Source organism: Pagrus pagrus (assembly GCF_965226575.1).
Source record: "Pagrus pagrus genome assembly, chromosome: 6".
NCBI classification, from domain to species: Eukaryota; Metazoa; Chordata; class Actinopteri; order Spariformes; family Sparidae; genus Pagrus; species Pagrus pagrus.
Window position 1 is genome coordinate 23129576 of NC_140190.1, and position 27726 is coordinate 23157301.

Genomic DNA, 27726 nt, shown 5'->3' on the forward strand with positions numbered 1-27726 from the left:
TAGAGTTGAACTCATTTTTTTCTCTCTCTTCTCTTTCAGGAACCTATAAAGTCCAGGGCGCCTCAGCTCCATTTGGAGTATAGATTTTACAAACAGTTGGGAAATTCAGGTAAGAGAGATGCAGCCTGTTGGTTATTAGTCTCTGATTGAAGGCAACATTGTGAGGAGTTGAAAATGAAAACATCCTTTTTACACTAGATTAGGCTGAACAGAAAGAGAACACTCTTCTAACAGACAGAAGCCTGTCAGTGGATAAACGAGCACTTTTAGTGGACGTAACTTTGACAGTTGAAGTTGCCGACTGGACTGATTCCAAAACCTGTGATGAGTATGAATCATTTACACCCCAAAACATGTCAATATATGTTTATAAAAACACTGCAATTCCCCTTTATACCTCAATGATTATGATCAGCTTTAAATAATCTAGTTAGATTGGCTGATGTTAAATCTAATGCAGAGTTTACAGAACACAGGGCAGGTTTCAGTGGTCTCATCTGGTATCATGAGTGTGTCAGGTTCACTTGTGTAAGTACAATATTTGTAATTAAGAATAATGGCAGGATGGAAATGGATGTGTTTGCAGAGAACAAGTGGACAAATGGGAGAGACAGAGGAGGACAAAGATATAATCCCTAAAAATGTTGACAGTCTGATATGGAGCTGGCTGAGTGGATTTTTTTTTATGCCATGCTGCTTGTAAAGGACAATTTGTATACAGGATTATATTGCAACAAATATGACAGAATCCTATTAGTCTCTGTTTTGTGAAGGAAAAACAAATAAAACTTAGAGAATACCTCCTTTAACCTATATATGCCAGATATGCTATTTATTTATGCAGCTTTGGTTCAATCAGGCCTTGGTTGTTCAGATTTAAAGAATTCAGTTTTTTGAATGTTAAAATTACGAGCATAGTGGTAAAGGAAGGCAAAAATGGAGCAGGAAGGATGCATTTCCAACTGTAACTGATGTGGACATGTAACACCAGACAAACAGGCAGCTTCCATTCTACTTGAGGCTAAATTTCACAGTGTGTTTTTGTTTATCTTCCCACATCTGTGGGGGCCAATGGATGCTATGAAAGCCTGCTTCCTCTTTTCTGATCCCACCTCTACAGTACCCAGAGTCTTTCCTCTCCTTCAGCACAGCCCTGAACATGTTAATGTGCTATGATGCATAGCTGTGGCTCCAGGGCAGCAGCTCTTTGATCTGGTCTGGCTGGTCAGCTAGTTCCAGAGTGGGAGAGAGAAGGCAGAGTCAGATGGTTGGGAGGGACCAGGACCTGATTTGTTTTCACAGCACTGCCTGCCTGCCTGCCTGACCGGCTGGCTGGCTGTTTTTTGAAAGTCTCACCTGTCATGTTTGTCTAAGTTTGCGTGGATGCATGTGTTGATTTAGCTGGCTCACAACACTCATGCCCAGTCTTTAATTCAGAAACCATATGCAAGCATGCCACCACTACTTAGTCAAGCTGACAAGAGCAAAAGATACAGACAAGAGGTCTGTGCAGTCTCTAACTCCTGCTGCTTTTTGCACTGCAACCACCCACACCTGGATGTCACATCAGCTCTCTTCTGTCCCTTCTCTGTCCCTTCTCCCAGACCAAGTCATTTATAACTGCATCAGGTACCAAGGTCCCTGCTGACGTTTTATTACATAATTTAACCTAAAGTAGGCTTGCTTAGTCTATTAAAGGGTAGCTGGTCCCTCAAAGTCCTTTTGAGATCATTTTGCAAGAGACAGTTTGTTGTAAAATGCCATTTAGTTTTGTGTGAAATGGCTCAGTGAGCTACATCGTCTCGCTCAATATGTCACCAACATCAACATGGCCTTCACCTCTGCACAGAAAAAGTATTAAAATAAAAAATCACGACAAGTTTGGTAATATTGACAACTGCAGTTATGCCAGTGGAGAGTTAATCAGTTCTGTGAGCTAGCTAATATTAATTCAAGTTATGAGTTTTGGTGAGCGTTAGGCAAGAAAAAGTTCCATAGGTGACTGTTGGGTGTGTAGTCTTTCTAATTATATTTTCTCAGTCTTATATTAAATTTGCGTTATGACAAACTGCGACTTTCTCAAGTTCAAAAATGTATTTTTAAATTTTAAAAATGTGTAACTCATGTCACTATTCAAACTGAATCAAAAAAATATGTCTCTCACCTTTAACTACTGCACATGTTGTTTTTCTGAAACAAGAACCCATGGTGGTCCACCTGTCTCTATGTTTGAAAAACAGAGAAATAAGGGAGCAACGACTGTCGGTGGCATGGCCTCCTTGCTACGTAGCGTGTGACATGGAGGGTCAGGGGGACACGGGGGAGAGCGACTGACTGACTGCTCAGTGTAGCATGGACAGCAATGTAGGGCTTGTAGCCAGAGCTAACCAGCCATGAGAGGCTACTGTCAGACTCTTTTTCTCAACTGGAAAGACAAGAAGTGTGGTGGAGCCTTGACAGTCACTAGAAGCACGTTTATGGCCCTTTTAAGAGAATTTCCACCTAGGTATTGGTGTTGCAGCTCAGCAAGCGGCTCTATGATGAGAGGTGGCTCATCAGTGTGACTGTGGGGTTCGTCACTGTATAATAATATGTATTGAAAACTCATATTTTACATATTTATGTATTCTTCTAGTATATTTGGGTTTGTCTTTCTAAGAGTATTGCAAGTGGCCTGGTCCTCTCGTTGCAGTGATCCTCCCTCGTCTGACAAGTGTGTGCGTCGTGGTCTAATTTAGTGACACGTGCCAGCTTCCTGGCTAGTTGTGCCAGCGCAAAAGCCCTCCACAGTTGATGAGGAGGTGGGGCATTAGGGCAGTCCTTGACTATTTATAGATGGCCCTCTACAAGCAGTCGGGACATTATGGTGTGTCTACTTGGATAGCTTCCCTAGCCACAGTATCTTCTGTCTCCCTGATTGACTGTTGCTGCCTGCAGATTGCAGGGAAACACTCTAACATGAGTTGCTAACAGGGTGTGGCCTATTTCTCTTTATGGCTCATTTTAATCTGTCATTCTGATTTGTGCACAATATTGCACAATGCATGGCCACACAAACATAAACGTACCAGTAACTGTAATTGTCATCTCCTGTGTCATTTCCTCTGATTATAGCAGAGGATTCCTACAGTCCAGGCTTGTCTGTCTCTGCCTTCGGTTGTTTCCTGTGGTGCATTTAACACACTATGACCACCCCTTTCCTACTGAGGTCATTGATGGCCTTCAGACTCACTCTTATTGACTGACGTCTGGGGTTGTGCAACATGTAAACATGTTCCTAACCATTACACACAACAAGAGACGGGCGTTATCTACAGGTAGTTTAATAGAACAAGCTGATGTGATGCCATTTAAGTGCTTCTAAATGCAAACTGACACATTCCCACATTATTACACTACTTTTTATATGATTTCAGTTGTGGTTGCTGCTGCACACGTCATTCAGATATACACATAAATTATGTACAAGATTGAGAAGATGGGAAAGAACTGTATAAATAATCAAAAATACATAAAAAAACACATGAAGGGGTAGGGCTAAGACTAAGATCATAATGTGTTTACATCAAAGCAATCCCTGTGATACTCTAATGATATTTTTCCAGGAATATGTCTGATCTCTTTTAATACTACACCATGAATCCATCAAGGGAAGATACAGTTTAGCAACCCTGTATAATAATCTTCATACAGTACTAGAGGTTTCACTAAGTCAAAATATTTGTATCTTTCCAAATAGAAACCTACATAAACATACTGTGTTTCCTTTATTTTGGCTTAAACTGCTGTTTTTCACATCATCAGATAATGTTGAGAGTCAACAGGTGGTGACTGGAAGGCGTTGAGCAGCTGGGAATGAAGGGAACATTTAATGATGAATGGTGCATTCTGTCCCACTATGTTTCAGCTTTTCACTACTCACATGATTCTTTGAACAGGAGTCAGAATATTCGGTTGTCAAAATAAAGCAGAAACAAAAATCAATTGAAAACAGCCAAAGTCAGACAGAGGCACTCTCAGTGTAACTATCATCTAAAAATGGAGCTACAATATTACCACACGATTGAGCAGAGAGGTCCTGTCTCCAAGTGATGACTGGCTCCTCCATGATGATATGACTGGACGGCTCTCTTGACTGTCTAGCATGGGAGGAGTCAAGGCGATAGATTAAATCTACTTATGTTGTCAACTTGGCTAAATGGGCACATGTGACCCTGATAGTCCTGTGCAACCCAAGAGCCTCAAATATGTCACGGCGTGGACTGCTCAGCGCTTAACGCCCAGCAGGAGCTTATCTGCACTGCACTGTTAATTCTCTCCTGTCCTGAACAGATCCCAGCTGTTGGAGATCCTGCCTCCCAGCACTTGACAATAGACCGGGCATTGCAGTTGCTCTTGGTAGGAATAGCAGTGCCGCTAACTGTCATACAACTGTCATATGTCTAGGCAACTTGAGAGTGTGTCGTCTTCTTCAGCCACTTTACTGCTGTGGTCAGGGGAATAACTTCAGTTTTATGAAGCAGCTGTCATTTAATTGTATTTCACAGGCCGACTTAGCTGATTCACATGAATTTTATTTTAATGCCATATATAAGGAGGTTTCCTCTTTATGATGGGTAACAGAATGCCTGTGAATATTCATGAGCCCAACCAAGGCTTTCATGGCATGCTATGCCGTGTCAGTGAGTCTGTGTTCATGATCTGTGATCATATTATATCATGCAAATCATGAAATAATACTGCTGTTGTAGGATTATCACAGGTCAGATTTATAAGATTATTTGAACAACTCTGGGATAAAACTGCTGAGATGTCATAAAAGCTACACCATTGAAATAGGTGCACCATGGCAACAAATCATAGAAAAAGAAACAATTCATAATTCATATTAACTGCTCAATTGAATTTGATAGAAGTCTGTGTGATAAAACATAATTTGCTCTGGTGTAAGGGTTTTGGGATGTTGCTAGTGAGTGACATGCAGACAGTGTTTTTTAGTCATGGGAGGAGAGATACTCCAGGTTCACTGTCGGCATCAAGTGAGATGAAAACTGTCTTTCAAACGTGCACACTCGCACCCACACCAATATTGCTTTGCTTTCTTTATGTAATGCACCTACTGGAAACTGAATTATGTTGTGGTATTTGTTTTGGCAATGCTGGTTTTTGGAGAGTATATTTCATTGCTACTTGCTATTTGCTTTTTTGTAACATTTGACAGAGAAGCAGGTCTTCCTCCCAATTTTTATCTCTTTATTATATATATATATATATATATAATTTTAACAATGGCTAATGATGAATCATTTCAGCATCTAGTATGACATTATGTCCAGTAGTCATAATGCCAAGGACGCAATGTATGAAAGCAAATTAGGTCACCTGTGCAACATAACAAACACTGCCGGATAAAGAATTACAACAACAATCTCATGACTAATTTTAAACACAGTCTAGTCCATCTGATAAATAACCTACTTGTTGGTAGTTTTGCTCACAATAAATGAAGAGAATGCTGTGTTGAGTCAGAGAAAATGCCCTAGTTTTTATGAAATCGGGCAAATCATTGCTTGACTGAACTCTTGTGAAGCTACAGAGACAAAAAACTGCAAATAATCTGTTAGAATTCTAAACTTGATAAAAACAAACTATTGCTGTCGTATTTTTTCACTGCAAGTGTTCAGCCCTATAGCATCTTGAGGGGATTGTTGTGCTTATGAGTTATGTTGCATTGGTAGCTCCAGGCTCAGTCTGTGCAAGCCCCAGTGCTGATCACATTTCAGCCTTGTGAGAACATCTCCAGAGCACTGGGCCTAATGGAAGTCACTTCTCCTCCTCCTCCTCCTCCTCCTCCTCCTCCTCCTCCTCCTCCTCCTCCTCCTCTCTCAGTACACTCCACTCCATGATCTCAATCTTTAATACGCATTCCCTGTCCTGTCCTCTCTGGCCATCTCCTCTCTTCTCCAGCCCTCTACTCTTCAGCCCTTAACTCTGACATTTCATTGTAGGGCAACATTGTCTTCAGCTGCCATGATGCAGCCTTCCCCGTTACTGTGTCGCCTGAGAGGGCCTGCCTGAGAAACAATAGGTTGGATTGTCTCAAATTGTCGAGACAGCGGGGGTCGGAGCACCACTGACATTGGCTTGTAGTGAAAGCCAGAGCATATCCCATAATGCTGGACACAGTTAGATGTACTTTTTATTTGACTCTATGTTATAGTTGGAATAACATTTGTTTGGCCTTTAGCTTTTCAAGAGACAAAGTTGTTGTCAGATCAGCGTGATGATTGGCAGCATGTTGCATCTCTCCTTTTTGAAGTACTTGCTGTTGCAGAGAAAATTTGAGTGTTAGTATTTTTGTTGTCACGGTTGAGTTAGCGTCATCCATAACAATACACATCTGACATAGTCTCACCCCAAAAAAGTGCTCTGGGCTTTTTCCACCAGCCATCTCTAGAGTGGTGCTTACAGCTGCTCTCAGCACCAATCATCGCTCACACCCACCAACAGAAGATTATAATACACTGTGTGCTTTCCTCTTGTGATGACTGTGCTTTGAATGCCCTCTAGATTTGGGCCAAGCTTTGATGACTCAGCCTCCCAATGATCTCTTGTCACTGCCTCTGTCATGGGCATCATTAGCTGGAAAATCCTAGATGCTAAAGGGCAGACAGGTGTGTGTTTCTGTGTGAACACTGCATGTACATACATGCATGAGAGTATCTGGGTCAGTTTTATTTTTTGAATTAATACACAGACTATCTTGTTGCCCTGTTGGACTGATGTTAAGGGGTGATCTGGTAAATCTAGCTGTAAACTCCACCTCGGGTCAGGCATCAAAAATAGAGTTAGAGTTATGAAATACATCTGAAATTACAGTGGGGAAGGACTGACAAAAACATCAGATAAATGAGTCTGTGTTTTTGTCCATGTATCATTACTTATCTTTATTTCCAGTGAGCCGTTGCATGTTATTCTAGACTGTTTGGGAAATTTGATGCTGGTTCCTCCACAGGCCTCTGCAGTTCATTTTGTTGTGACAAAGCTGTTCAGTTAAGAAATTGGAATTTGCCCTCATGATTGTCAGATATAAGCATGCTTTCTTCCAAAATCAAAATTTTACCTTTAATCTTAATATGTGCCTGACTAAAACACTTCATACTGTTGTGTTTTGCCAGGCCCCAGTTCTCCTACTGTCAAAACAGTAAATGCATAGACATAATACTGCCTGGTTGATCCATCTACATTCTTCAGAAGTCATACACGTCACCACAACATGGGTGTGGTGGTTTCTAGTAGCAAAGGCTATTTACGGTTGCCGTCACCATGCTGCTTACTGTCAGTTGAGTTTCTTTTCCCTTTAATTCTACTTCATGGCAAAAGAATCCAGAGCCAAGCCAAAAAACCTGTTGAGGGAAACAACCTGAAGTGTAGTTTTCATAGTGCTGCTGTAGTGTCAGTGAAGAGTCTCCTCCCACATTTAAGACATAAATGTGATTCTGTAAGATAAGATTGTATTGTGATGATTTCATTGATAAGCCAATATTTTATGAAAGTAAACTAACTTTATTTGTGTGTGTGTGTCTGTTTACAGAGGGAATCCCTCAGGTGTACTACTTTGGTCCTTGTGGGAAATACAACGCCATGGTGCTGGAACTGCTCGGGCCCAGTCTAGAGGATCTGTTTGACCTCTGTGACCGCACCTTCTCCCTCAAGACCGTCCTCATGATAGCCATACAGCTGGTAAGACCTGGAAGAGGAGAGCAGCACGTGCATATTTATATTTATAGCTTATTTTGGTTGTGTCAAGCTTTACAGAAAATGTAGTGCAGCTTTGATTACACTTTTATAGTAGACACATGAAACTGATAGGTCTGTGGGTTTTACCATGAAAAAATTAAAACAATCCATTTTCATATGGGGGGCGAGAATAACAGTAACTTACGATAATGATTGTATCACTATATATCAATTCCGCGCCACTTGATACATTGCAAGACAATCCTCTAGCGCTACATCAGGATGTCTGTGTAACTGGAGAAGAACAAAATACCCCTCAAAAGACAAATAGTAAGAATTATATCTTTATTATTGCCAGTTTCACAGAAGTTGACTAGTTAAATGAAACAATGTACATAAAAGGGAGTCAGTATCGATACAGTACTGATACTGGTACCAGGAATTCGGTACCGTTACCCAGTGGTAGTAAAAAAAAATCTCACTGTTTTAGGAAACTAAACAACATGTTGGTAAGGAAAGCATAAGGTATTAAACAGCCACGAGCTGAGTTTTGGCTAATGCTAGTAAAAATGCTCAGATAAGGTCAACCAAGACAGTGGAAACAGCCCAGTTACCTCCAGCAACAACCTATACAACGAGCCATTTAATTAACACAACACTTTGAACTTCAAAATATTCTGAATGCTAGCTTAAAATAGTCATGTAAATCAACATTTAATGCATGATGTGATCCTCACTCTTCTTGTCATCAGAATATTTTGTAAATATTTTGGTTGAGTGAGTCAAATTTCCGATTTTAATCTTGATCCATTTACTGCACTTGTAGATTACACGGATGGAGTACGTCCACACCAAGAGTCTGATATACAGAGATGTGAAACCAGAGAACTTCCTGGTTGGGCGGCCAGGAAGCAAGAGGCAGCACACCATCCACATCATTGACTTTGGTCTGGCCAAAGAGTACATAGACCCCGAGACCAAAAAACACATCCCCTACCGGGAGCACAAGAGTCTGACTGGGACGGCACGCTACATGAGCATTAACACACACCTGGGAAAGGGTAAGAAAGTCTCAGGAACACTGCTGTGGTTTGATTAGCCCTTTACGATTGCACAGGCAGGCTTTGCTCACATTTACATTCAGTTTAAGGAGATGTCTTAACTGTATTGTATTCTAAGCAAACTTAAGCAAACCATGTGCCATGGAGACTCAACAGTCATTTAAAGTCCCACCAATCACCTCAGGAGGTGATTTCACTGATTAGTTCTTCCCCTCTACTCGTGCTAATCAGTGGGTGGAGTGTTTGGTTGAAATGAAAACCTGCAGACTGTTGGCTCTTCATGGCACAGGATTGATCCACCTGCTCCTGCTCTTTGGCCTAATCATGGCCTTTTATACTGCACATGGTTAATTATAACTCCTGGATAATTGAGCAGTCGTGCTGTGCTGTATTTCTACCACCCAGTTGCCTGTTAATCAGTTGCCTTTATTTGTTTCTCACATGTAACCTAATTTTCATCTTATTCTGTCTATTCCAGAGCAAAGCAGAAGGGATGATTTGGAGGCACTGGGTCACATGTTCATGTACTTCCTCCGAGGTAGCCTCCCCTGGCAGGGCCTAAAGGTACTTTAGTGTATTATTTCATTATCCAATTTTATCATCCAGTTTTTGGCACGGACTGATGTACAACAGGCTCATGCAATCCTCTTGTTCAAAAATAGAACATATATATGTGATTTAGGCTATAAACATATATATGTAGATAACATTAACACATATACACCCAGGAAGTAATTCTGTAAATCTATGTTGGGGGAAATGTAAACGACAGCAACAAGATGGGGAAGATAATATGGTCAGCATCCTCACATCAAAAGTTTGACATCAGGTAAACAAAGTCCATCAACCCAGACCATGCATGAACACCAAGCATCAATGATACAAACACAGTGTCCACCTCTGCTTGTCCTGCACTCTGTCAGCTCAGAACACGGTCCACCCATCGAGTGGACCGGGATTTATGGTTGAGGCAGGTCTCTGTAAAGATGTGGGCACAACAATCTCAGATTTCCCATCGCTTTGCCAGCTGAGTCCCATTTTGTCCATTTCATTTCCCTGCGACTGGACATTAGCCAAGAGCAGCCTTAAATCCAAGATGGACTCTCCCTCTTCTCCCTGGGGCGGGGTTGGATGGTCCAAAGATGCTGTGGGCAGTGATCGTCTCAAAGCCTGCCGCTCGTAGTATAAAACTTGCACTTTCTTCTCCAATGCTGATGACTGAATTTCTGCCATAGACGATGTGTGTTTCAGCAACAAAGCAGAAAAAGGAAACAAAATTTGAAGGAGCTACCGGCCACTGCATCTGCATGCACCATCATTGCCATGATATAGTTCCTACCTTAGAGTCATGCTGCTTTTGTTAGAACAGCTGATGGCAGCAAACAGTGCAGCTGGTCCCAGCAATCACCCGAAACCACAGACTTGAGTTTTAAACTCTTGAAAACTATCCTGAAAATACCCAAAGTACAAGAATGGAGAATAGTCATAGATGATATGCTACACAGTGTTAACATTATTATTCTAGCAGAGTTATGTCTCAACTACGTCAGCCAAACAAAATCAAGAAGTGTCGGTGGCTATAATGTAATGAAAACTAATCTGTCATCAATTTCCTCATGCATTGGATCCATACGTTTGTTTTCATGACAGGATTCACCCCATTTGCTGACAGTCAAATAATTTCAGTCAGTGACTCTGACTCTGTCCCTCGCTTACATTTACATATTATGCACTGCTACATTAACGGTCACCTGAACACACTTGCTTTGCATATATAAGCAGTTTTCTAGGAAAGAGATTGAAGTGTGTCAACAGGTGCCTGAAGGCCGGTTATAGCTGCACCGAGTTGCTGTGCTTTTTTTTGCAGGCGTCAATATCAAAGGTGTACATAGAATAGATGAGAAGACAAGACGCCTCATCTGAACATTTGCTATGTGGGAGGAAGCTCGTGGTAGATGAATGTGAGGGATGTATAAATGTGGGGGATGTTGGGTGGCTCAGGCCAAAACAAGTTCTCACCAACACACAAAATGACAGGGATCAAAACACAATGAAGGAGTATAGAGTCGGCTTTAAACATCATAATGTTACAGGTGCCCTTGTGACAGAGTGGTTTAGAGTTGTACTGAACGGCAGGGTTTCTACATCTAAAGTGTCATGGCAGACCAACACAACACAAGCTCTCAGTGCTGTACATATCTGTATAATGACTAAATAATTCAGAATGACTAACCAGAGGATTTGCATCTGTCTGTAACTCAAGTGCCCAATATATAACACATTTGAATATTACACTTATCCAGTTTGCCTGCAGCTATGTCTTTACTCAAATGTATTTTCCCTGTCTCCCTTGTAGGCGGACACTTTGAAGGAGAGGTATCAGAAAATTGGGGACACCAAACGGGCGACACCCATTGAAGTGCTTTGTGAAAGCTTCCCTGGTCAGTAGAACTAAGCAGTTTCCTTTGTTTGCCGTGTTATTTGATTTCTTCCTCGTTCAGCCGGATGTGTAATTTAACGGTATGTTCTCTTGGTACAGAAGAGATGGCCACCTACCTGCGCTATGTGAGGAGGCTGGACTTCTTTGAGAAGCCTGATTACGACTACTTGAGGAAGCTCTTCACTGATCTGTTCGACAGGAACGGCTATGTCTTTGACTATGAATATGACTGGGTCGGCAAATCACTTGTGAGTGCCTCCTCATCCTCCTCCTCTTTCTTTCCCTCTGAAATTCTTTGATTGGACCATCAAGCAGTTGTTATTAATCTTAGTAAATCATAACCTGTTGGCCTCATATTATTTTCTTTATATTATCTTCATTTTGACCGTGCTTGTTTCCTTGCGTTTCTTGCAGCCCACACCGATAGGCCCCATCCCCAGTGACACGCCCCTGCAGCCCAGCAGCAGAGACAAAGCACAACAGCAGACCAAAAACCAGGTGAGTTCACCAGTATTTCAACACAACAAACATACAAGTCACTCAGGTTCCTCTGCCAGGTTATTCTTGCTGTGTCAACCTGCGAACAACTTCCTGGAGAAAATGGCTGCCACTCAGCTCAACTTCTCCTTCACTTCCTCTTCCTAGCTACAGTCTGACTGCTGGGCAGCGACATCATATTTCCTCAGTCTTTGTCAGACAATAAGACTTTCACAAAATTGATGCCTTACTCGTAAAGAAAACCGACATGCACGATCATGAGGCAGGCTCTCCTGCTCCAGCTGTGACACAAAGCACCGTTTGCAGTTTATTCTTCACACCTTGCCACTCTAAGCTCAGGTCATTACATGCATGAGTTGAAAATGCAAATTGCATTATTCATACCAGTAATGACAAGCTATATGCTTAGTGTGTGACAAAGTGTGGACTTCTTTTTTTTTTATCCCCTTTTATTGGCATGCTATCCGAGCCTTGTTTTGTTTGTTTGATTTAGCAGAGGGGTAATAATTGAAGAGTTAAGTAGAGAACGTCCATAAAGTCCTGCTGATAGACATTGTACAAATCATGTTGTACTTGATGAGTCATTGTTTTCCCGTACAGCCATGCAGGCAGTGCATTAGATTTTATGACTGACTGATTGCAGTGGACTCTAGCCTCTTTTTACTGCTCTACATTTAACATGATTGGCTTGATAACAACACGCCACCCTTTGAAGCACGCAAAGCACCACCTACAGTGCCATGTACGATGTCCATTACTGTAGGAACCTGTAACACCCTGGTTTAAACGGTCAGCTACAATAGAAGAAAGCATGTACTATCCATCTTTGTTGTTACAGGCTTTAGATTTTTAAATTTTTAATACTGCAAATGAAGGAAAAAAACACCCTATGCTCTAAATTTGAGCCTCCAGTGGAAGTTGAATTAATGCTGGTGCCCAGATACCCGTTAATGTAGAAGACTGTCTGGGCTGTATTGAGTATGAGGTGCTAGTTGAGGTGATCAAGGCTGTTTTCTTTTACTCTTGCATGACTTTGTTAGTGTGTTGATCTGTGCTTCGCATACATTTTTGCTTCCCTCTACTCCTATTAACATAGTTTTTCTTAACAAGCCTGCTTCTGCTTGGGAGATGTCTTCTATAATTTTTTTGTTTTGTTTCTTTTTTTTTTTGTTTTCATTCACTCCCCCTCCTCCTTGTCCCCCCTCTACCCTCATCCCCCCTCCCACCACATTGCCTCACCCTCACCCCACAACCTCCTCCCTCCCTCCCCTACGCCTCCTCCTTCTCACCACTTCACTACCACCTGCCTCAACCCTTTTTGCTCTTTGCGTCAAGTCACCTGAGCCCAAAGGAAGTGAGTCTCAGCCCACTCCAGTGACCAATAAGGAGACTCTGGGGTCGCACCTCACAGCTGAGCGGCTGGGGGGCTCTGTTCAGGTACTACTGCTGCTGCTACTGCTGCTGCCCTGTTAGCTATTGCATGAAGCTACATATTTTTGTATGTGTCTGACCCCCCCCACACACACAAACACACACTGACTCCGCACTGCCTGCCTGCCTGTCTGTCAGGTGCTCCGTCTTGACTCTCTGTGTGTTTGCATTATGTTTGAATCCCCGTGTGCCAGTGCTTTGCCTGTTCTGTTTACTCTTGCTGCTTCATTCGCCTCATCTGCAGTAGGCTGCCCACAGAAGGGCCATGCAAAGATGACATCCAATAGCAACTGTCATGCAAACCTCATGAAATAATATTATACTGATAGATGGTCCAAGAGCAGTGCAGTAGATTTTTTTTTCTTCAGTTTCCTCCAGTTTAGAAAAATACAGTAGAGCAAATAAAACATCAATCAAATGTTTTTGCTGTTTTCAACATGTCAAAAGGCCAACTGTATATCCTTAGAAATCAGTCCTCTGTGGTAAATGTGGCACACATATGCCACCCAGTGCTGACTAAAAGAACTGCAGCTTTTAAAGGATAGATTCACATTTTTCAACTCTGTCTTAAATCAGGATCCACATTCTTATATAGAAACTGCTGTTGGTTTGCTGTTATAACTATTCCTGCTCTATACATAATAATAATAATCTGAAACTTCAGCAGTGCAAGTTAGTTCAATTACATGTTTGTCTTCCAAAGTGTTTTTAGTATGAAATTCCACTGTTGAGCTACAGTTGATGAATAGTTTCACTACGGGGGAATTTTGAACAAAAACATTTTTTAATTTGAACTATTCACTTGATATGTTTAAAGGGGCACTATGTTGTTTTGAAGCAGAAATTCAAAGTCAGAATTTTAATATGTACACTAGTAATGAGGTAATAATACAAACTCAGAAATATTTATTTTTTCCATAAGTGAATAAACAAGCTGTTCTCGGAGGAAAATAAGGTCCCAGAACACTGTTTGAAGCTGGAATTTTATTCAGTTCATTCAGTCATGACAACAAAGAGTTTGTTTATTTAGTTTGTTGAGGCATAAAATTCAGTCAATGAAGATCTTCCTCAAAACAACATCTGCACCTTTAACTCAATGTGCTGAAACCTCGTTTTAGCTGTAGATGAACTTTGAAAACATATATTTGCACAGATCGAGGACTCTGGATTTTTAGTGCTTTAGAAAAGGACCTCTAAATGAATAGTATGAAAAGAAGGGTTTGTTTTCCTTATTGGCATCTGACTTCTGTTTTAAGACAGACATGAAAAAATACAAACCTATTCTTTTTTTAAGGGGCAATCCAGGTTACATGCTGAGCTCCTCTCTTAATCTGAGAGGGCAGAAAAATATGAATCAAGGTTACATATTTTTATGTGAATGTTCATCTCCACCCTGCAGTCAGTGGCTCCATATGTATGTGTTTGTGAGCAGTCTGGTGTCCTTTTGTACTCGTGCAGGTGATGAGCTCAACGAATGGCGAGCTGAACACTGATGATCCCACAGCCGGACACTCCAACGCTCCCATCACCGCTCCCACTGAGGTTGAAGTGGCTGACGAAACCAAGTACGAAACAACTGCTCAGATGAGTAGAAGTGCTGCTAGCAGTAGGGTTGGGGTTAATAGCATTTTGCTGAGTCCAAATATTAATTATGAGCACCGTTTTAGAAATAATTTCCATCTCCATCTTTTCCATCATTGTATTATCAATGTCTGTTTGTGTCTTTATATAATATAACGTTGAACAACGTAACATCCGTTCTGTTGGTGTACAAACTTCAATACTCCGAGTTCAGATTTTCCAGTGATGCTACAAACACTGATAAACAAAAATCTGAATATCAGTTTCTGAATGTCATTCTGAAGCAGTTTTTCAAAGCTCTGTTTTCAGTGACCTTAAATACAGTTTATGTGTGTACTCGAGGCCAAAATATATAGAAAAGGCTTTGTTTTAAGAAATACCCATATACGCGTGGACAGGGCCTAAATCGTGGAAAACAATTTTCTTCTTTACATGACATTTGAAGTGGCTCTTTGAAACAATTGATAGCAATCTACATTTATTAATCACTTTTTTTATTGGCCACATGTGAGCGGATTGTAACGTGACATGAAAAATGAGACCTTCTCCGTCTTTCTCCGTTGCCTATACAAGCCTGGATGTGACCTTAGGCACGTTCTCGAGTTCCTCGTTCCTGCGTCTTCCACAGAGCCCCTTTAAAGATATAAAATGTAACATTTTGCATTTAAATGTCAAAAATGAGTTTTGTACTTGCACTGTCCTAAATACTTCCAACAATGTTCCCAGAGAAATACGTAATTTTGTTTAAGGTAACAGTGCGTTTCATTGTGTGAAGTGAAACACCATGTGATTGGTCAGAGAGTAAGACAGGAAGCCAGAAAACTTGACTAAATGTAATGTGTGTAAAGCTTTTAACACATTACCTCTTCTGTGAACATTTCTGTCTGACTCAAGATTTTCATCAGCAGTGATGGTTCTTTAACAATAAAGACAACAACTCCCATGATCCAACGCTACTTCACAACATCATCAAACTACGTCTTCTTTTTTTTCTTCAGTCTTTCTTAGAGAGACACCCGGGGACAGAAATGACAAACTCTGCATTTAAGTATCAGCTTACTGGAGAAAGCTGATGAATAAAGACAGATAAAGAAGCAAAGTTTGATCAGAGCCAAAAATTCACCAAAGGATTGAAACCCAACCCTGACAAAGTAGCATGTTAAGCTCTGTATTGATTTACCAGTATCTGTGTCATGAATGTGCTTTCTCCTAAATGTGAGTGTCTCTTTGTTTTCCTGCAGGTGCTGTTGTTTCTTCAAAAGGAGAAAGAGGAAAGCCCTCCAGAGGCACAAGTGAACGAAGAGAACGGAGAGAACTTGAAACATTGTGGTCACTGTCAAGTTTTAAATGGAAGCAACTACACAGACCCCCACCCCTGTCCCCCCCTCTCTCCAGCTTCCCCATCACCTCTTTATCCCCCTCACCTCATTTCCCCTGTCACTCTGTACCTCCCCCCTCGCGCTCTCTCTTTCTCGTTCTCAGTGCTCCCCGGCTACTGGCGAGTTAAAGGAATGTTGCAGTCCTACTGACTCCACAACAGACTCTTGATTCCTTTATCGACGAAAAATAAACGTACCTGCATTACAACGGGGGGCTTGAGAAAAAGTAAAAAAGCTGTAACAATGAAACTCGAATACCGTGGCGTGAATATGAAAAAATACTGTTTGAAACAGTTGATGTATTTAGCATCCATACAGAACGCTTATTGTTTCAACAGTTCTGTTGATGAGGGGGATCCATTCGAGTGAAAGAAATCTGCTCATTTAGGAAATTGTTTTTTTTTTTTCTTTCTTCCTTTGGTGTGTGTTTTGGGATCAAGGTAAAGAGGAAAAGGTGAACTATGCTGATGGTAAATCTGAGAGACACAGGAAGCATTTCATCTATAAAACAGAAATTTGGAGGATTTTTATGTTTTTTTTTTCTTCTTTTCTTTTGTAATTGAATCCTCAGTTTTTGAAGTCAAATCCCTGCATTGAAAACTTATTTTTATGTTGTAGTGTTCTGGAGTTCAATTCTTTTCCTCACTCTGGCTTTCTTTTCGTCTGTCAACGTGGACTTTGTAGCACAGTCACTGGCCTCAGGTACTGTGGAAGATTGAGAGAAGCAGATATTAAGCTCTATTATTATTGCACTTTTGGAAAAAAAAAAAACAACAACAATTACAGTGGAAAACTTTAGGTTTGAAATTAACAATTAAGAATACATCTTAATAAAGACTGATCTAGGAAGAGTCCTTCACTACGCTTATATCTGAGTTATGGCCGAAAAATGTTGTCGATTTACATGAAAAAAAAAGATATGTCTTTCGATTTTTATTTCTTACATCAAAATAATTTACCAGGAAATCATAGTTTGTGCCTTTCTAAGTAAAATGTTTAAAGCTCAAGTGAGTGTCCCGCAATGACATTTTATCCAATCTGTCCCAAATGCTTACTGGATTACTGTGTGTGTCTGTGTGTGTCTGTGTGTGTGTGTCTGTGTGTGTATATTTGTGTGTGCTTACAAATCTGGAGGTTTTTCTAAGTGAATGTGTTTTTGACTGTGTGCACATTCTTTCACTTACAAGCAGTATACATCCCTTCATCCTCTGCTGTGACAATCAACACATCTGTTCAGTGTTTGGAAAGAGATCAGGACTAGGTGTGTGTGTGTGTGTGCGTGTGTGTGTGCGCATGCGTGTGTGAACGTACGTGTGCATGGTGCCAGCTCAAAGAGATCTAACAGACAGCAGTCCAAATCTGCTTGAACCATTGTTTCATTTTGTCAGGAGGTCACAGACAGACAGACAGACATGCAGCTCACTGAGGTTTGCTTGTTTCTAAGGTACATCATGTCTCTGACAGTAATGGGCTGCTGTAAAGAAAGGAACCTTCACAAAGCCAAAGCTCACTGGATTGGAAAAAAACAAACATTTGCCCTTTCTTTGAGTACCTTGCTGCTGCTAACATCTTTAGTTTCATTTCAGGATGCAACCCATGATTATTTTCATTGTTGATTAAAATGCTTAGTATTTTCTCGATTAACCGATTAATCATTTGGACTATAAATCGTCAGAAAACTGATAAATGGCCAATATATTGTCCGAGGGCTGGGCGATATACTTTAAAGGTATATTGTGACACATGATAAATCTTGATATTTTAAAATCTCCTCAGAAGCACTTCATAAATGCTAGGACTGGGTGACAAACGGAGACCTATTATGTTTTTTTTCCTTTCCCTTGGTGTATTATATGGGTTCTTGTGCATGAAAAAGGTCCACACCAAAGGAAGCTCCTCTCTCCCACAGAAAACACTGCTCCTGAAAGGCCTCGTCAGTGGTCCGCCTTTAATTCTGTGACTTCATGACATCACACTACGTCACCATGTCACACATTTGTTATTTATGCCTAGCAGCTAGTTCGCCATGTAAGAATTAATTCAGCAACAACTGCTCTGTTGTTGTTTGTGGCGCTCGCTCAGGCGTATGTGTGCTGACCAATCAGAGGAGACTTGGTATCTGGGAGGAGTGGCCTTAAAGAGACAGGAGCTAAAATAGAGCATTTCATTCAGAGGGGGCATACAGTGCTGCAGTACTGTGAAAACTCTTGAGTGTTTTTGAGCATTAAAGCATGTAAACTAGTAACAGAAAATAAAATTATGAATCTGAAAATTAGCATAATATGTCTCCTTTAACACAAAGACATTTTAGATAATCATCAGTAATGAGGATATAATGACTAAGTGGGTAAAGACAAGTAGAACAGTCTGGTCAGTTTAGGAAATTACACAATTTTACTGTAATTCAGCCTTTAAACCAGGAAATGACAACACTTATTCCATATCAAGATACAAAGATACCCAAAATGTAGGACAATATACAGTCTCAAATCACGATAATGATATGATATTAATATATTGGCCAGCCCTGTATTAGCCATGCAGTGATGTCATTAAATGTCTCGTTTTGTCAGACTTACTGTCCCAAACTTCAAATATAAAATTGATTATCATGCAAAACCAAGAAAAGCTGTGAATACTCCCCTTTGGAAAAACCTGGTACCATCAGACGTTTGGTGCTTTAAGACTAGCTTCCATGATTAATCGATTATCGGAATTTTTGTTCTTTCTAGGTTGATTGATTACTCAACCAATCAGCGCAGCCCTAGCTTCATGTACCTCTGGGAACATTTTGTTTTTGTGTGTTTTCTTTTTGTGTCCAGGCCAAAATAAGATGTATGTCTGGCTGGGCACTCAGGATTTTTCAAGTCTCCCCTGAAATTTCTGACGTTTTATGGCTTTGAGTTGTTTAAAGCAGTTGCGGGCTTCTCCAGAGATAGATTTAAAGAAGAGTAGTCAATATCGAAGCAGGCCGAGCCAAGAGATCCTGATGGGTCAGATTCCACATACACTGGATCCTACATTTCCCATAATGCAGCTGGATACTGTCTTTTCTTGCCTTCCAAATGCCCGATTTGTAACACAGGCTTTTGGTTAAAAGTTTCATCAACATCTCAAGTCCAAACTGAGATAACCTTGATGACATCGCTATGTAATCATGAGGGCTATGTTATTTTATATTTCTGTTAAAGTCATTGCAGTGTCCCTTTAACTCACTCATCATTATGATTCATTTAAGTTTAACTTTAGATTTACGGTTGCACAAGATTGACTGACCAGTACGTCATGTGTGATGTGAGTGATGACCATGACCACCACCACCACCACCACATACATGTATGTGTCATGACACAGTAAAGGGAAGTTCAGGTTGTTTTCCACTTGACGTTTGTTAAAGGAAATATTGCAAATGTATAAATCCAAACTTGTCAATTGAGAACAAATGCTCAACATCAGAGACTTTGGAAGTAATCTGGCAAAACTGCACCGACAAGAACTCAAAATACATGAAGTCAAGACATTTTGCTTGCATATAATCTGGTTATTTTTTTTATTTCATTTTTTTTTTTAACAAAATTGTTTATTTCATCTTCTCAAGTGTCTCCAAGTGTGATTGATTTTAAGTTATGATGAAGAGATGAATTTGTGTTTACGAGCATGATTTAGAGGACAAACGTGGGTTCTGTGCTTGAATCACTGGCCATGTGAATTACAGAAAGAGGAAGTATTTGTAACCCACGAGTTTTTTTCGTCTTGGTTATTCCTCAAATTTAGACTACATGTACATTGCAGAGGTATTTAAACAAATCTCCAGATGTTCCCTGGCTGTCGCACGGTGCACCAGCGCGCCTTTACGCGGGAAGTCGTCGGTGTGTCCGAAGTGCCGGATTGAGCAGGAAATCTTTTGTTGGCATTTAATTATTCCTTTGAAAGCTAAACCGGTTCAGCTGACCAGCGTGGTGACCCGACTTGGCATAATCCAACACATTGCGTTTATTATTTGGTTTATTGAAGGAGGGATTTTCTTTTTTGGAGATGTCCAGACCAAGGTTGAACTGTGTCTTTGCTCAACGTCTGTTAGTGTAACTATTTGCATAATGTATTTGTAAATATGACAACGACAGATCTCTAATTGTGAATAAAAACAGTTTTATCACAGGAGTCAATCAATCATGGAGCAGTTTGTGCCTGCTGATCGGTCTCTGTCAGTCTGCAGGCGGCTTTGTTACGCAGCGGGACATTTTCTTAACGACCTGTGCGCCTCTATGTGGTTCACTTATCTGCTGGTCTACCTGCACTCCGTGCTCGGCTTCGAGAGCACCTATGCAGGTGTGCTGCTGCTCATTGGTCAAATAGCGGACGGAGTGTGTACGCCGCTGGTTGGATATGAATCCGATAAAACACCTGGCACCTCCTGTGGCAAGAGAAAAACCTGGCATCTACTGGGTAAGTACTGTAAGGAAGCTCATTTCTGCCAGTTTAAGAAAAAAAAATATGAAAAGTTGGCCTTGATTAAAAAAAAAAAGATGATCGTAACTTATGATCTATAATTGACTATACTAGTCTATATTATATATATATTAGACTATATTAGTCAATTATCGGATTAAAATAAGGGGGCAAAATTATGCGACAAAAGGTCGCAGTTAGTTAAAAAGTCGAAATTGTTAAGTAAAAAGTCAAAATTATGAGATAAATTTTTTTAAATTGTTTGATAAAAAGTCAAACACTTGAGATAGAAGGTTAAATTTTTTAGATAAAGGGCACAATTTGATACAAATTTGAAATTGTGACAAAAAGTCAAACTTATGAGATAAATGTTGACTTTTTATCTAATTATTATGACTTTTGCATCATAATATCTACTTTTTATCCCGTAACTAGCCTATCACTTACCATAAAATATGTTTTCATTAAGCTTAGTGTCATTTAAATAATCTTCAACTGGCACAAATTGCCTTCCATGTGTGTGTGCGCGCACGTGCACGTATGTGCATGTGCTACTAATAAAGAAAATGAATATTGAGAATGTATAATGTGTTATAATTTTTTAGTTCTTGATGACTCCTTTCAAAGCATAAGATTGGATTGTTATCAACACATTAACTTGTTGAATTGTGTACAAAAATGTTGAATTAATACAACAAACCGATTGGGGGGAGCATGTCAACAGAATAACAGCTGAATAATGTAGGTGCCATTAGTTAATTAGCTCAGTTAGTTGTGCAGCTAGCTGTCCATACTGGGATTTTGAAGCACTGGGGAAGTGTTGGTGTTCTTAAGACAGTATCAGGAAAACACATAGTTGAAGAAACCTTGATGAGCGAGAATGAATATGAGAAATCAGTTTGACCTTTGGACAGACAGAGATCAGCACCCGTGTGAGTAAAGCTTGATTCATGTTTCAATATTGAACCGATGCCATAACTACACCATAGCCTGATGTGCACCTCCCCAGAAATGTAACAGCATCGTATTTTTCAGCTCCTCCTCCGGTGCTTAGCAGAGCTTCTAATAACAGGGACTGTGACCTGCAGTTTCCCCAGTAAACACACTGCACTCTTCAGTTGCTGCAGTCCTTCTGGCTGGCCAGCTGCACTTCTTCGATTAAACTTCTTCCCCGTAGCCGCTCTTGACTGCCGGAGTGTCTCTCAGTGAGAGGGGGCAGGGAGAGGCTGGATGTCCAAGGGCACATTGCCCCTCAGCGAGCCGCCCAGTGGCAAATGCCTACTTGCCAAAACTGAGTTGTTCTAGCTTGGTGTGAATGCAGGGCCGGCCCACCCTGCAGTCCCTCTGCCTGTCCATTCTGCAAAGGGGAAAGTTCAGCTGTCAGACCACTCACCACCCCCAGCAATGCAGACACACCAGGGCACATGTATAAATGCTCATACAGCTTTGGCCACTTCTGTAGGTTATAAAAAATCAGCCTTAATGACTCCCATGGTTCTGTCTTATCTCTAATTGGTGCAATTTGCAACTGCCCCTGGTCTCCCCTACTTTTGAACGCTGATATTAAAGAGGTTTTGTTTGATTTTAAGTGTCCGTACACAAACAGACCATCATTAATTGTAGTGGCTGGAAACATTATGACAGTACTTTTTTTTGTTTATCTGATCTTTTTGTAAACAGAATATAAAATGCTCAAAAAACTACTTACCTCACCAGTAATAGTCTGCTTATTAATATTCCAGAAAGTTTAAAGGAATTGTTTGTTTCTCTGCTTTCCAGGAACTGTGTGTGTTCTTGTATCTTTCCCCTTCATCTTCAACCCCTGCCTGGCCTGTAACGACAACGCTCCCCAGTGGGCTCAGCTTGTTTACTTTTCTCCCTTCGTCATCATCTTCCAGTTCGGCTGGGCGGCCACTCAGATCTCACACCTGTCCCTCATCCCAGAGCTGGTGTCCCGTGACAGCGACAGGGTGGAGCTCACTGCATACAGGTGAGGTGGCAGATTCCCAGTGATGAGAAAAGAGAAATAACTCTCTGTGGTTTCATCGTGTTGTCCAGAGAGGCTCGATCCTGTGAGCCATACATTTGTGAATACTGAAGCATGAACAAGATGCCTCCCTGTCTTCTAATTCTTACTGTTTGATTGTGTTAATTACATTCCTCCCTCTGTAGGTATGCCTTCACTGTGGTGGCCAATATCACAGTGTACACTGTGGCCTGGCTGCTCTTTCACTTCCAGGCTCAGCACGCTGTGGACCCCTCCATCACAGGCAACCTGGGCCCGGCGGACATCCCTCTGTTCAGGGTAAGAGGAGGGATGCCAGACAGATTTATACACTCCTGCAAAATCACTGGGGTTTTTTTCACCTGATCTCTCTCTCTCTCTCTGTAGACTCTGGCTCTCATCATGCTGGGAACTGGAGCTTTATTCTCCTTCATATTCCATGTCGGCACAAAAGAGTCAGCCTCAGAGAGAGACAATGAACTGATCAGATCTTCCCCCTCACAGGAAGATATGTCTCGTCCTGTGTTTCAGTGGAAACACTGGCTGAAGGAGCCATCCTTCTACCAGGTGAGTCCTACATCTGTGCTGGGTAACTCTCTGCTGAGTCAGAAGGTTCCCCTCCTTTCTCTCACACTGTAACTCTGGACATAACCTTTTGTGTTTTATACATTTGAATGTACTTTTCCTTTCATTCCTTGCAACCATTTGCCTCCATTCATGTGCGTATTGTGTGAAAATCCATTGCTGCATGGTAGAGTCACAAGGATTGGTCAATTAATCCATAAATTGGTTGAAAGAAAATGAATCTGTTAATCGTTTTTCCGGCAATGATGTCTAACATTTCCCTGCTCCAACTTCTTAAACTTCAGGATTTGCTCCTTTTCTTGATTTCTTGTCATTTAATTTCTTGTCTTTTATGATAGTAAATAAAGAATGTTTTGGACTGTATGTTGGATTTAAATTTTAATATAATAATTTTCTGCTATTTTATAGACTAAACGATGAATCTAACAATTTTGATAATATTCATAAGATGAATCGATAGTAAAAGTAATTGTTAGTTGCAGACATGGTTCAGGGTAGACACTTGTTTGGGTTGGTATGAAGTCAAAATTGTCAAAATTACATTAACATTATGAGGTACTGCAGGATTTTCCAAATTAGTCTGCATTTAAACTGTATTACCAACAATTATAATAATGAAACATTAGCAAAACTAACACAAACTTGATGTGACTATGATTAGTTTATAATTCTCAATATGAAGCATCAAGAAAACATTTATCATTTTGGTATTAGTACTGAAACTCAGGTACTGACATTGGTGTTAAAAACTTTCAAACAATACCCAGCCCTAACTTTAATGTCTTACACAACTCAAAATGAGTGGATGTAAATGGCTGCCTGGAGCATTAATTCAACAAAAACATCATGTATACACTTTTTTATCACTAGATTTGTTTTATAAACCGGCAAAAACACTGAATTGTCTCTTTAAATCTTATTTTCTTTATTTGTTTTTGTGTCAGATGGCTTTCCTGTACATGTGCACCAGACTAATAGTCAACTTATCCCAGACCTACATCTCAGTTTACCTCACCAACTCACTGATGTTACCAAAGGTAAGCCCGCACTGTGTGTGAACTCATACAGTGACTTGTAAAACTCATTATGTTGCCTCTGTTGGTGAAATGTCTTATCTTGCTATTTCCCTCCTCAGAACTTCATTGCCATCATTCCTCTGGTGATGTATGTCAGCGGCTTTGTTTGCTCCATGGCCATGAAACCAGTCAGCAAGCTCATAGGAATCAGTGTGAGTCTCTCCCTCATCAGATATTGGCAGCAACAGTCCCTTGAGTTATGAATTCATGTCTTTTGCATGATTAATAAGAAAAATTCTACGGTAATGAAATGTATTTGTCCGTTGTCAGATTACCTATTTGATCGGCCTGCTGTTGGTGTTTGGTTTTGCCGCCTGGGTGTTTTTGGACAGCAACATGGGAGGTGAGAGCATCTATGGAGCAGCTGTGCTGCTGGGAGCCGGTTCAGCTATAATCCTGGTCATGTCTCTGTCCATGACAGCCTCACTCATCGGGGAGCAGACGGTAGGTGGAGGAATAAACCTACAACAGTTTACAGCTTTGTGGGAGAGTTGTTGCATTTAAGAATTAAAAGGGGGAGGCTGGTCATATTCTATATTTTTCTTGTTATCAACAATCCCATTGACAGTGCCCAGCTGTTTTAAGACTTCTGAGCTATTTAAAAAAAATGAAACTACTGCATATATATGTTTTGTTTTTTTTAAATCACAGAGGAAAATAAGGTCCCGAGAACACTGTCTGAAGCTAGAGAGGTGGCAGGGTCCGCCAAATATAAACAAAATAAAGTATGAAATTGTGTTGTCCATTAAGGTCAGTTTGTTTATTCAGTTTTAAAATTCAGTCAATGCAGCAATCTTGTTAGAAGATGTTTTGGGGACTCTCTCAGCTGTGGAATCAAAGGGGAGGGTTTGTAGTGATGTGCCTTTTATCACAGCATTTTACTGCTGTCACATCTCTCCTCATGTCCGGCTTTCTTTTCTCACGCTGTCTGAAAAGATATGAATGAAAATCCTGACAGAGAGCTTATTGTGTGTCTTATTCGCAGCTGCAAAGAATGTTGGTGATGGATCAGATAGATTTCAGCCCTTTGTGCTTTGCTACACTGACTGTAATAATCTGTGACGTCTGTCTTGTTTGGCAGCAATCTGGAGCCTTTGTTTATGGATCGATGAGCTTCACAGACAAAGTGGCCAATGGGGTGGGGGTCATCCTCATCCAGAGCACCCGGCCGTGCAGGTGAGTCTCAATGTGACTGAAGCTTTTCACTGAAGCATTAAAAAGCAAGTGTAGAAGAAGCGGTTAAAAAAGACGAATGTCCCACAGACAGAGAAGTGAAATCAGACAGTGTTTCGTGGTTAATCTGAGTCACAAAAACAGGAGTATGCTCAACAATATGAATAGTATCTGCTATTCTTTAACATGCGTAGGTCATAGTTCACAACCTTTTTTGCTTCCCCTTAATATGACTGAGTAGTGGATTTTTCTTGGAAGATGTGAAAAGATTCATGTGTAATCAAAGACCACAACGTTACTGCTTTTTTGTTTCTGTCACAGTCTAACAAAGTCTGTTCCCCTTTTCTCTTCACTCCTCTTCAACAGCACAGAGGCCTGCTGCCCAGCCTGTGTGTGGTTCTATCGTGACGTCATAGTGACAGTAACCGGGGGTGTCGCCGCGGCTGCTGCACTTTGCTTGCTGACAATTCTAATCAGGCCAATCAGGATACGGAATATTTAGGGTTTCAAATCTATTGGTAGTCTTCGTGTCACACCTGTGCACATGCACCGAAAACAACCACAGGATTGTTAGAGACAGGTGTGTTTTGGATTTCTGTCTAAATTTTGCTTTTTTCTGTTGACATCCACAGTTTGTATAAAACTGGATACAGAGCACACTCAAGGATCACGCCTTACTCAATAAATCTTTCAAAATGTATGGACATAATTTGCTAAATATTTGGCCTTTCTTGTTGGACAAGAGAAATGGTGCAGAGGATGAAGCCATGCTGCCACCTAGTGAATGCATTTGTTACTACATTGCTTTCCTGATGCAGATTCTTTCATGCTTTCCAGATGTTTCTGCATTCTGTGATTCTCACTCATCATTGCTCAATTTAAAAGAAAAATTATCAGTTTTTATGTCGGGATGACCCAGTGAAATATGTAAACTTGTGCATGGTATAAATAGTAAAGTCTATGATGACCTGCAGTCGTGGTCAAAAGTTTACATACAGTTGTAAAGAGCATGTATATCATGGCAGTCTTGAGTTTCAATGAGTTCTACAGAGCTCATACTTCTGTGATGAATGGAATGAGTGGAACACAAACTACTTTGTGATTATAGAAAGATGTGTGAATCAAATTTGCTTTGTAGCCTCTTATCTTCTGAGTCGAATACAATTCCCAATCACATTAAACAACTAAACAGTCTTTTAGTAAACAATTAAAACATTGAATGATTGATACATATACATGTCAGTGTTAAACTTTATTGTACTATGTGTGTGTTCTCTTTTTTTGCAATGTCATTCTGTAAGTATTACCATGTGTTTTATGAATAATCAGTTTACACCTTTTTACATTTGAATATCAGCTTCGAAATCATGTTGATGGTACAGTGTCGAGGGGCGGCTGTAGCTCAGTGGGTAGAGAAGGTGACCAGCAGCCAGAAGGTTGCTGGTTCGAACCCCGGCTCCCCTGGGCAGAACTGAGCTACATGCCGAAGCATCCTTGAGCAAGATGCTGAACCCCTAAACTGCTCCTGATGTGCAGTTGGCACCTTGCAAGCTGCAAGGCAGCCTCTGCCATCAGAGGGCCTCATTAGGCGTCTCATCCAGGGGTGTACCCTGGCCTTCGCCCGGTGAGAGCTGGATTTGGCCCCAGTAGCCCAAGCGGCAACACCCCGGGGTGTAGGGAAATAGCGATGAGAAAATGAGATGAGATCATGAGTTTCTTCACAGACATCGCATGTATAGATAAACATACAATGCATGATTGTGATACGACCAGTCCCTTGACCTTCTGCTGTGAATAATGCCAAAGGTTTTGGTTGATCTGGCAGCAACTGTGGCGCTGGTCCAAGGAAGTGAACTGGCTGAACTTGACTCCTCTTGTGTGACTCTCTCTCTCCCTGTGTGTGTGTGAGAGAGAGAGAGAAAGAACAAAAGCTAATAGTTGCCTGACCATTATTAGGCTATTTGCATCACTTACTTGATCATAATCTGTACTCTGAAAGAAAAATAACCCAACACTGGTTTGTTGGAAAGGAAACCATAAACATACTGAATCTGTCCAGACTGGCAGATCAACATCAGAACAAAAGAGATTGATTATTGTAATGTTGCATTCCTTTGAAATGTATCATTAATAAATGATAACACAATGTACATTTCAAATTTGGTCTCTATTTTGTCTATTTTCTGTGGTATGTTTGCAGTTTCTTTCTATCTTATGAGAGCTGAAAAACCAATTGATCAGAGCTGACCCTCAAGGGGAAATAAGAAAAAACTTTAATGGACTTCAAAACCGTTGAATCAGAAAGCTC

General features: G+C 40.7%; 2 protein-coding genes across 7 annotated transcripts in view; both read left to right on the forward strand.

The window, feature by feature from the left end:
• Positions 1 to 17137, forward strand: part of csnk1g2b (casein kinase 1, gamma 2b) — a 34386-nt gene extending 17249 nt beyond the window's left edge. For 2 of the 5 annotated variants that reach the window (XM_084354962.1, XM_084354963.1), the window contains exons 3-12: positions 40 to 109; positions 7595 to 7743; positions 8567 to 8801; positions 9280 to 9365; positions 11158 to 11242; positions 11341 to 11489; positions 11656 to 11739; positions 13075 to 13176; positions 14629 to 14735; positions 15993 to 17137. In XM_084354962.1, coding sequence (XP_084211088.1) covers positions 40 to 109; positions 7595 to 7743; positions 8567 to 8801; positions 9280 to 9365; positions 11158 to 11242; positions 11341 to 11489; positions 11656 to 11739; positions 13075 to 13176; positions 14629 to 14735; positions 15993 to 16047 — 1122 coding nt within the window. In that variant the 3' untranslated portion in view covers positions 16048 to 17137. The remainder of the gene's footprint in view (positions 1 to 39; positions 110 to 7594; positions 7744 to 8566; positions 8802 to 9279; positions 9366 to 11157; positions 11243 to 11340; positions 11490 to 11655; positions 11740 to 13074; positions 13177 to 14628; positions 14736 to 15992) is intronic. The other 3 variants (XM_084354964.1, XM_084354966.1, XM_084354965.1) reach the window with 3 other exon arrangements.
• A 3143-nt stretch (positions 17138 to 20280) lies between these two features.
• Positions 20281 to 27542, forward strand: mfsd12b (major facilitator superfamily domain containing 12b). Of its 2 annotated transcripts, none has more exons than XM_084354960.1 (9): positions 20281 to 20576; positions 22359 to 22569; positions 22752 to 22884; positions 22972 to 23151; positions 24114 to 24206; positions 24305 to 24397; positions 24516 to 24689; positions 25327 to 25421; positions 25785 to 27542. In XM_084354960.1, exons 1-9 carry the CDS (start codon positions 20303 to 20305, stop codon positions 25918 to 25920), a joined length of 1389 nt encoding a protein of 462 aa, XP_084211086.1. In that variant the 5' UTR covers positions 20281 to 20302; the 3' UTR covers positions 25921 to 27542. The 2 variants fall into 2 exon arrangements, with proteins under 2 accessions (XP_084211086.1, XP_084211087.1); XM_084354961.1 differs by having other exon boundaries at positions 25790 to 25906.
• Positions 27543 to 27726: the final 184 nt, after the last annotated feature.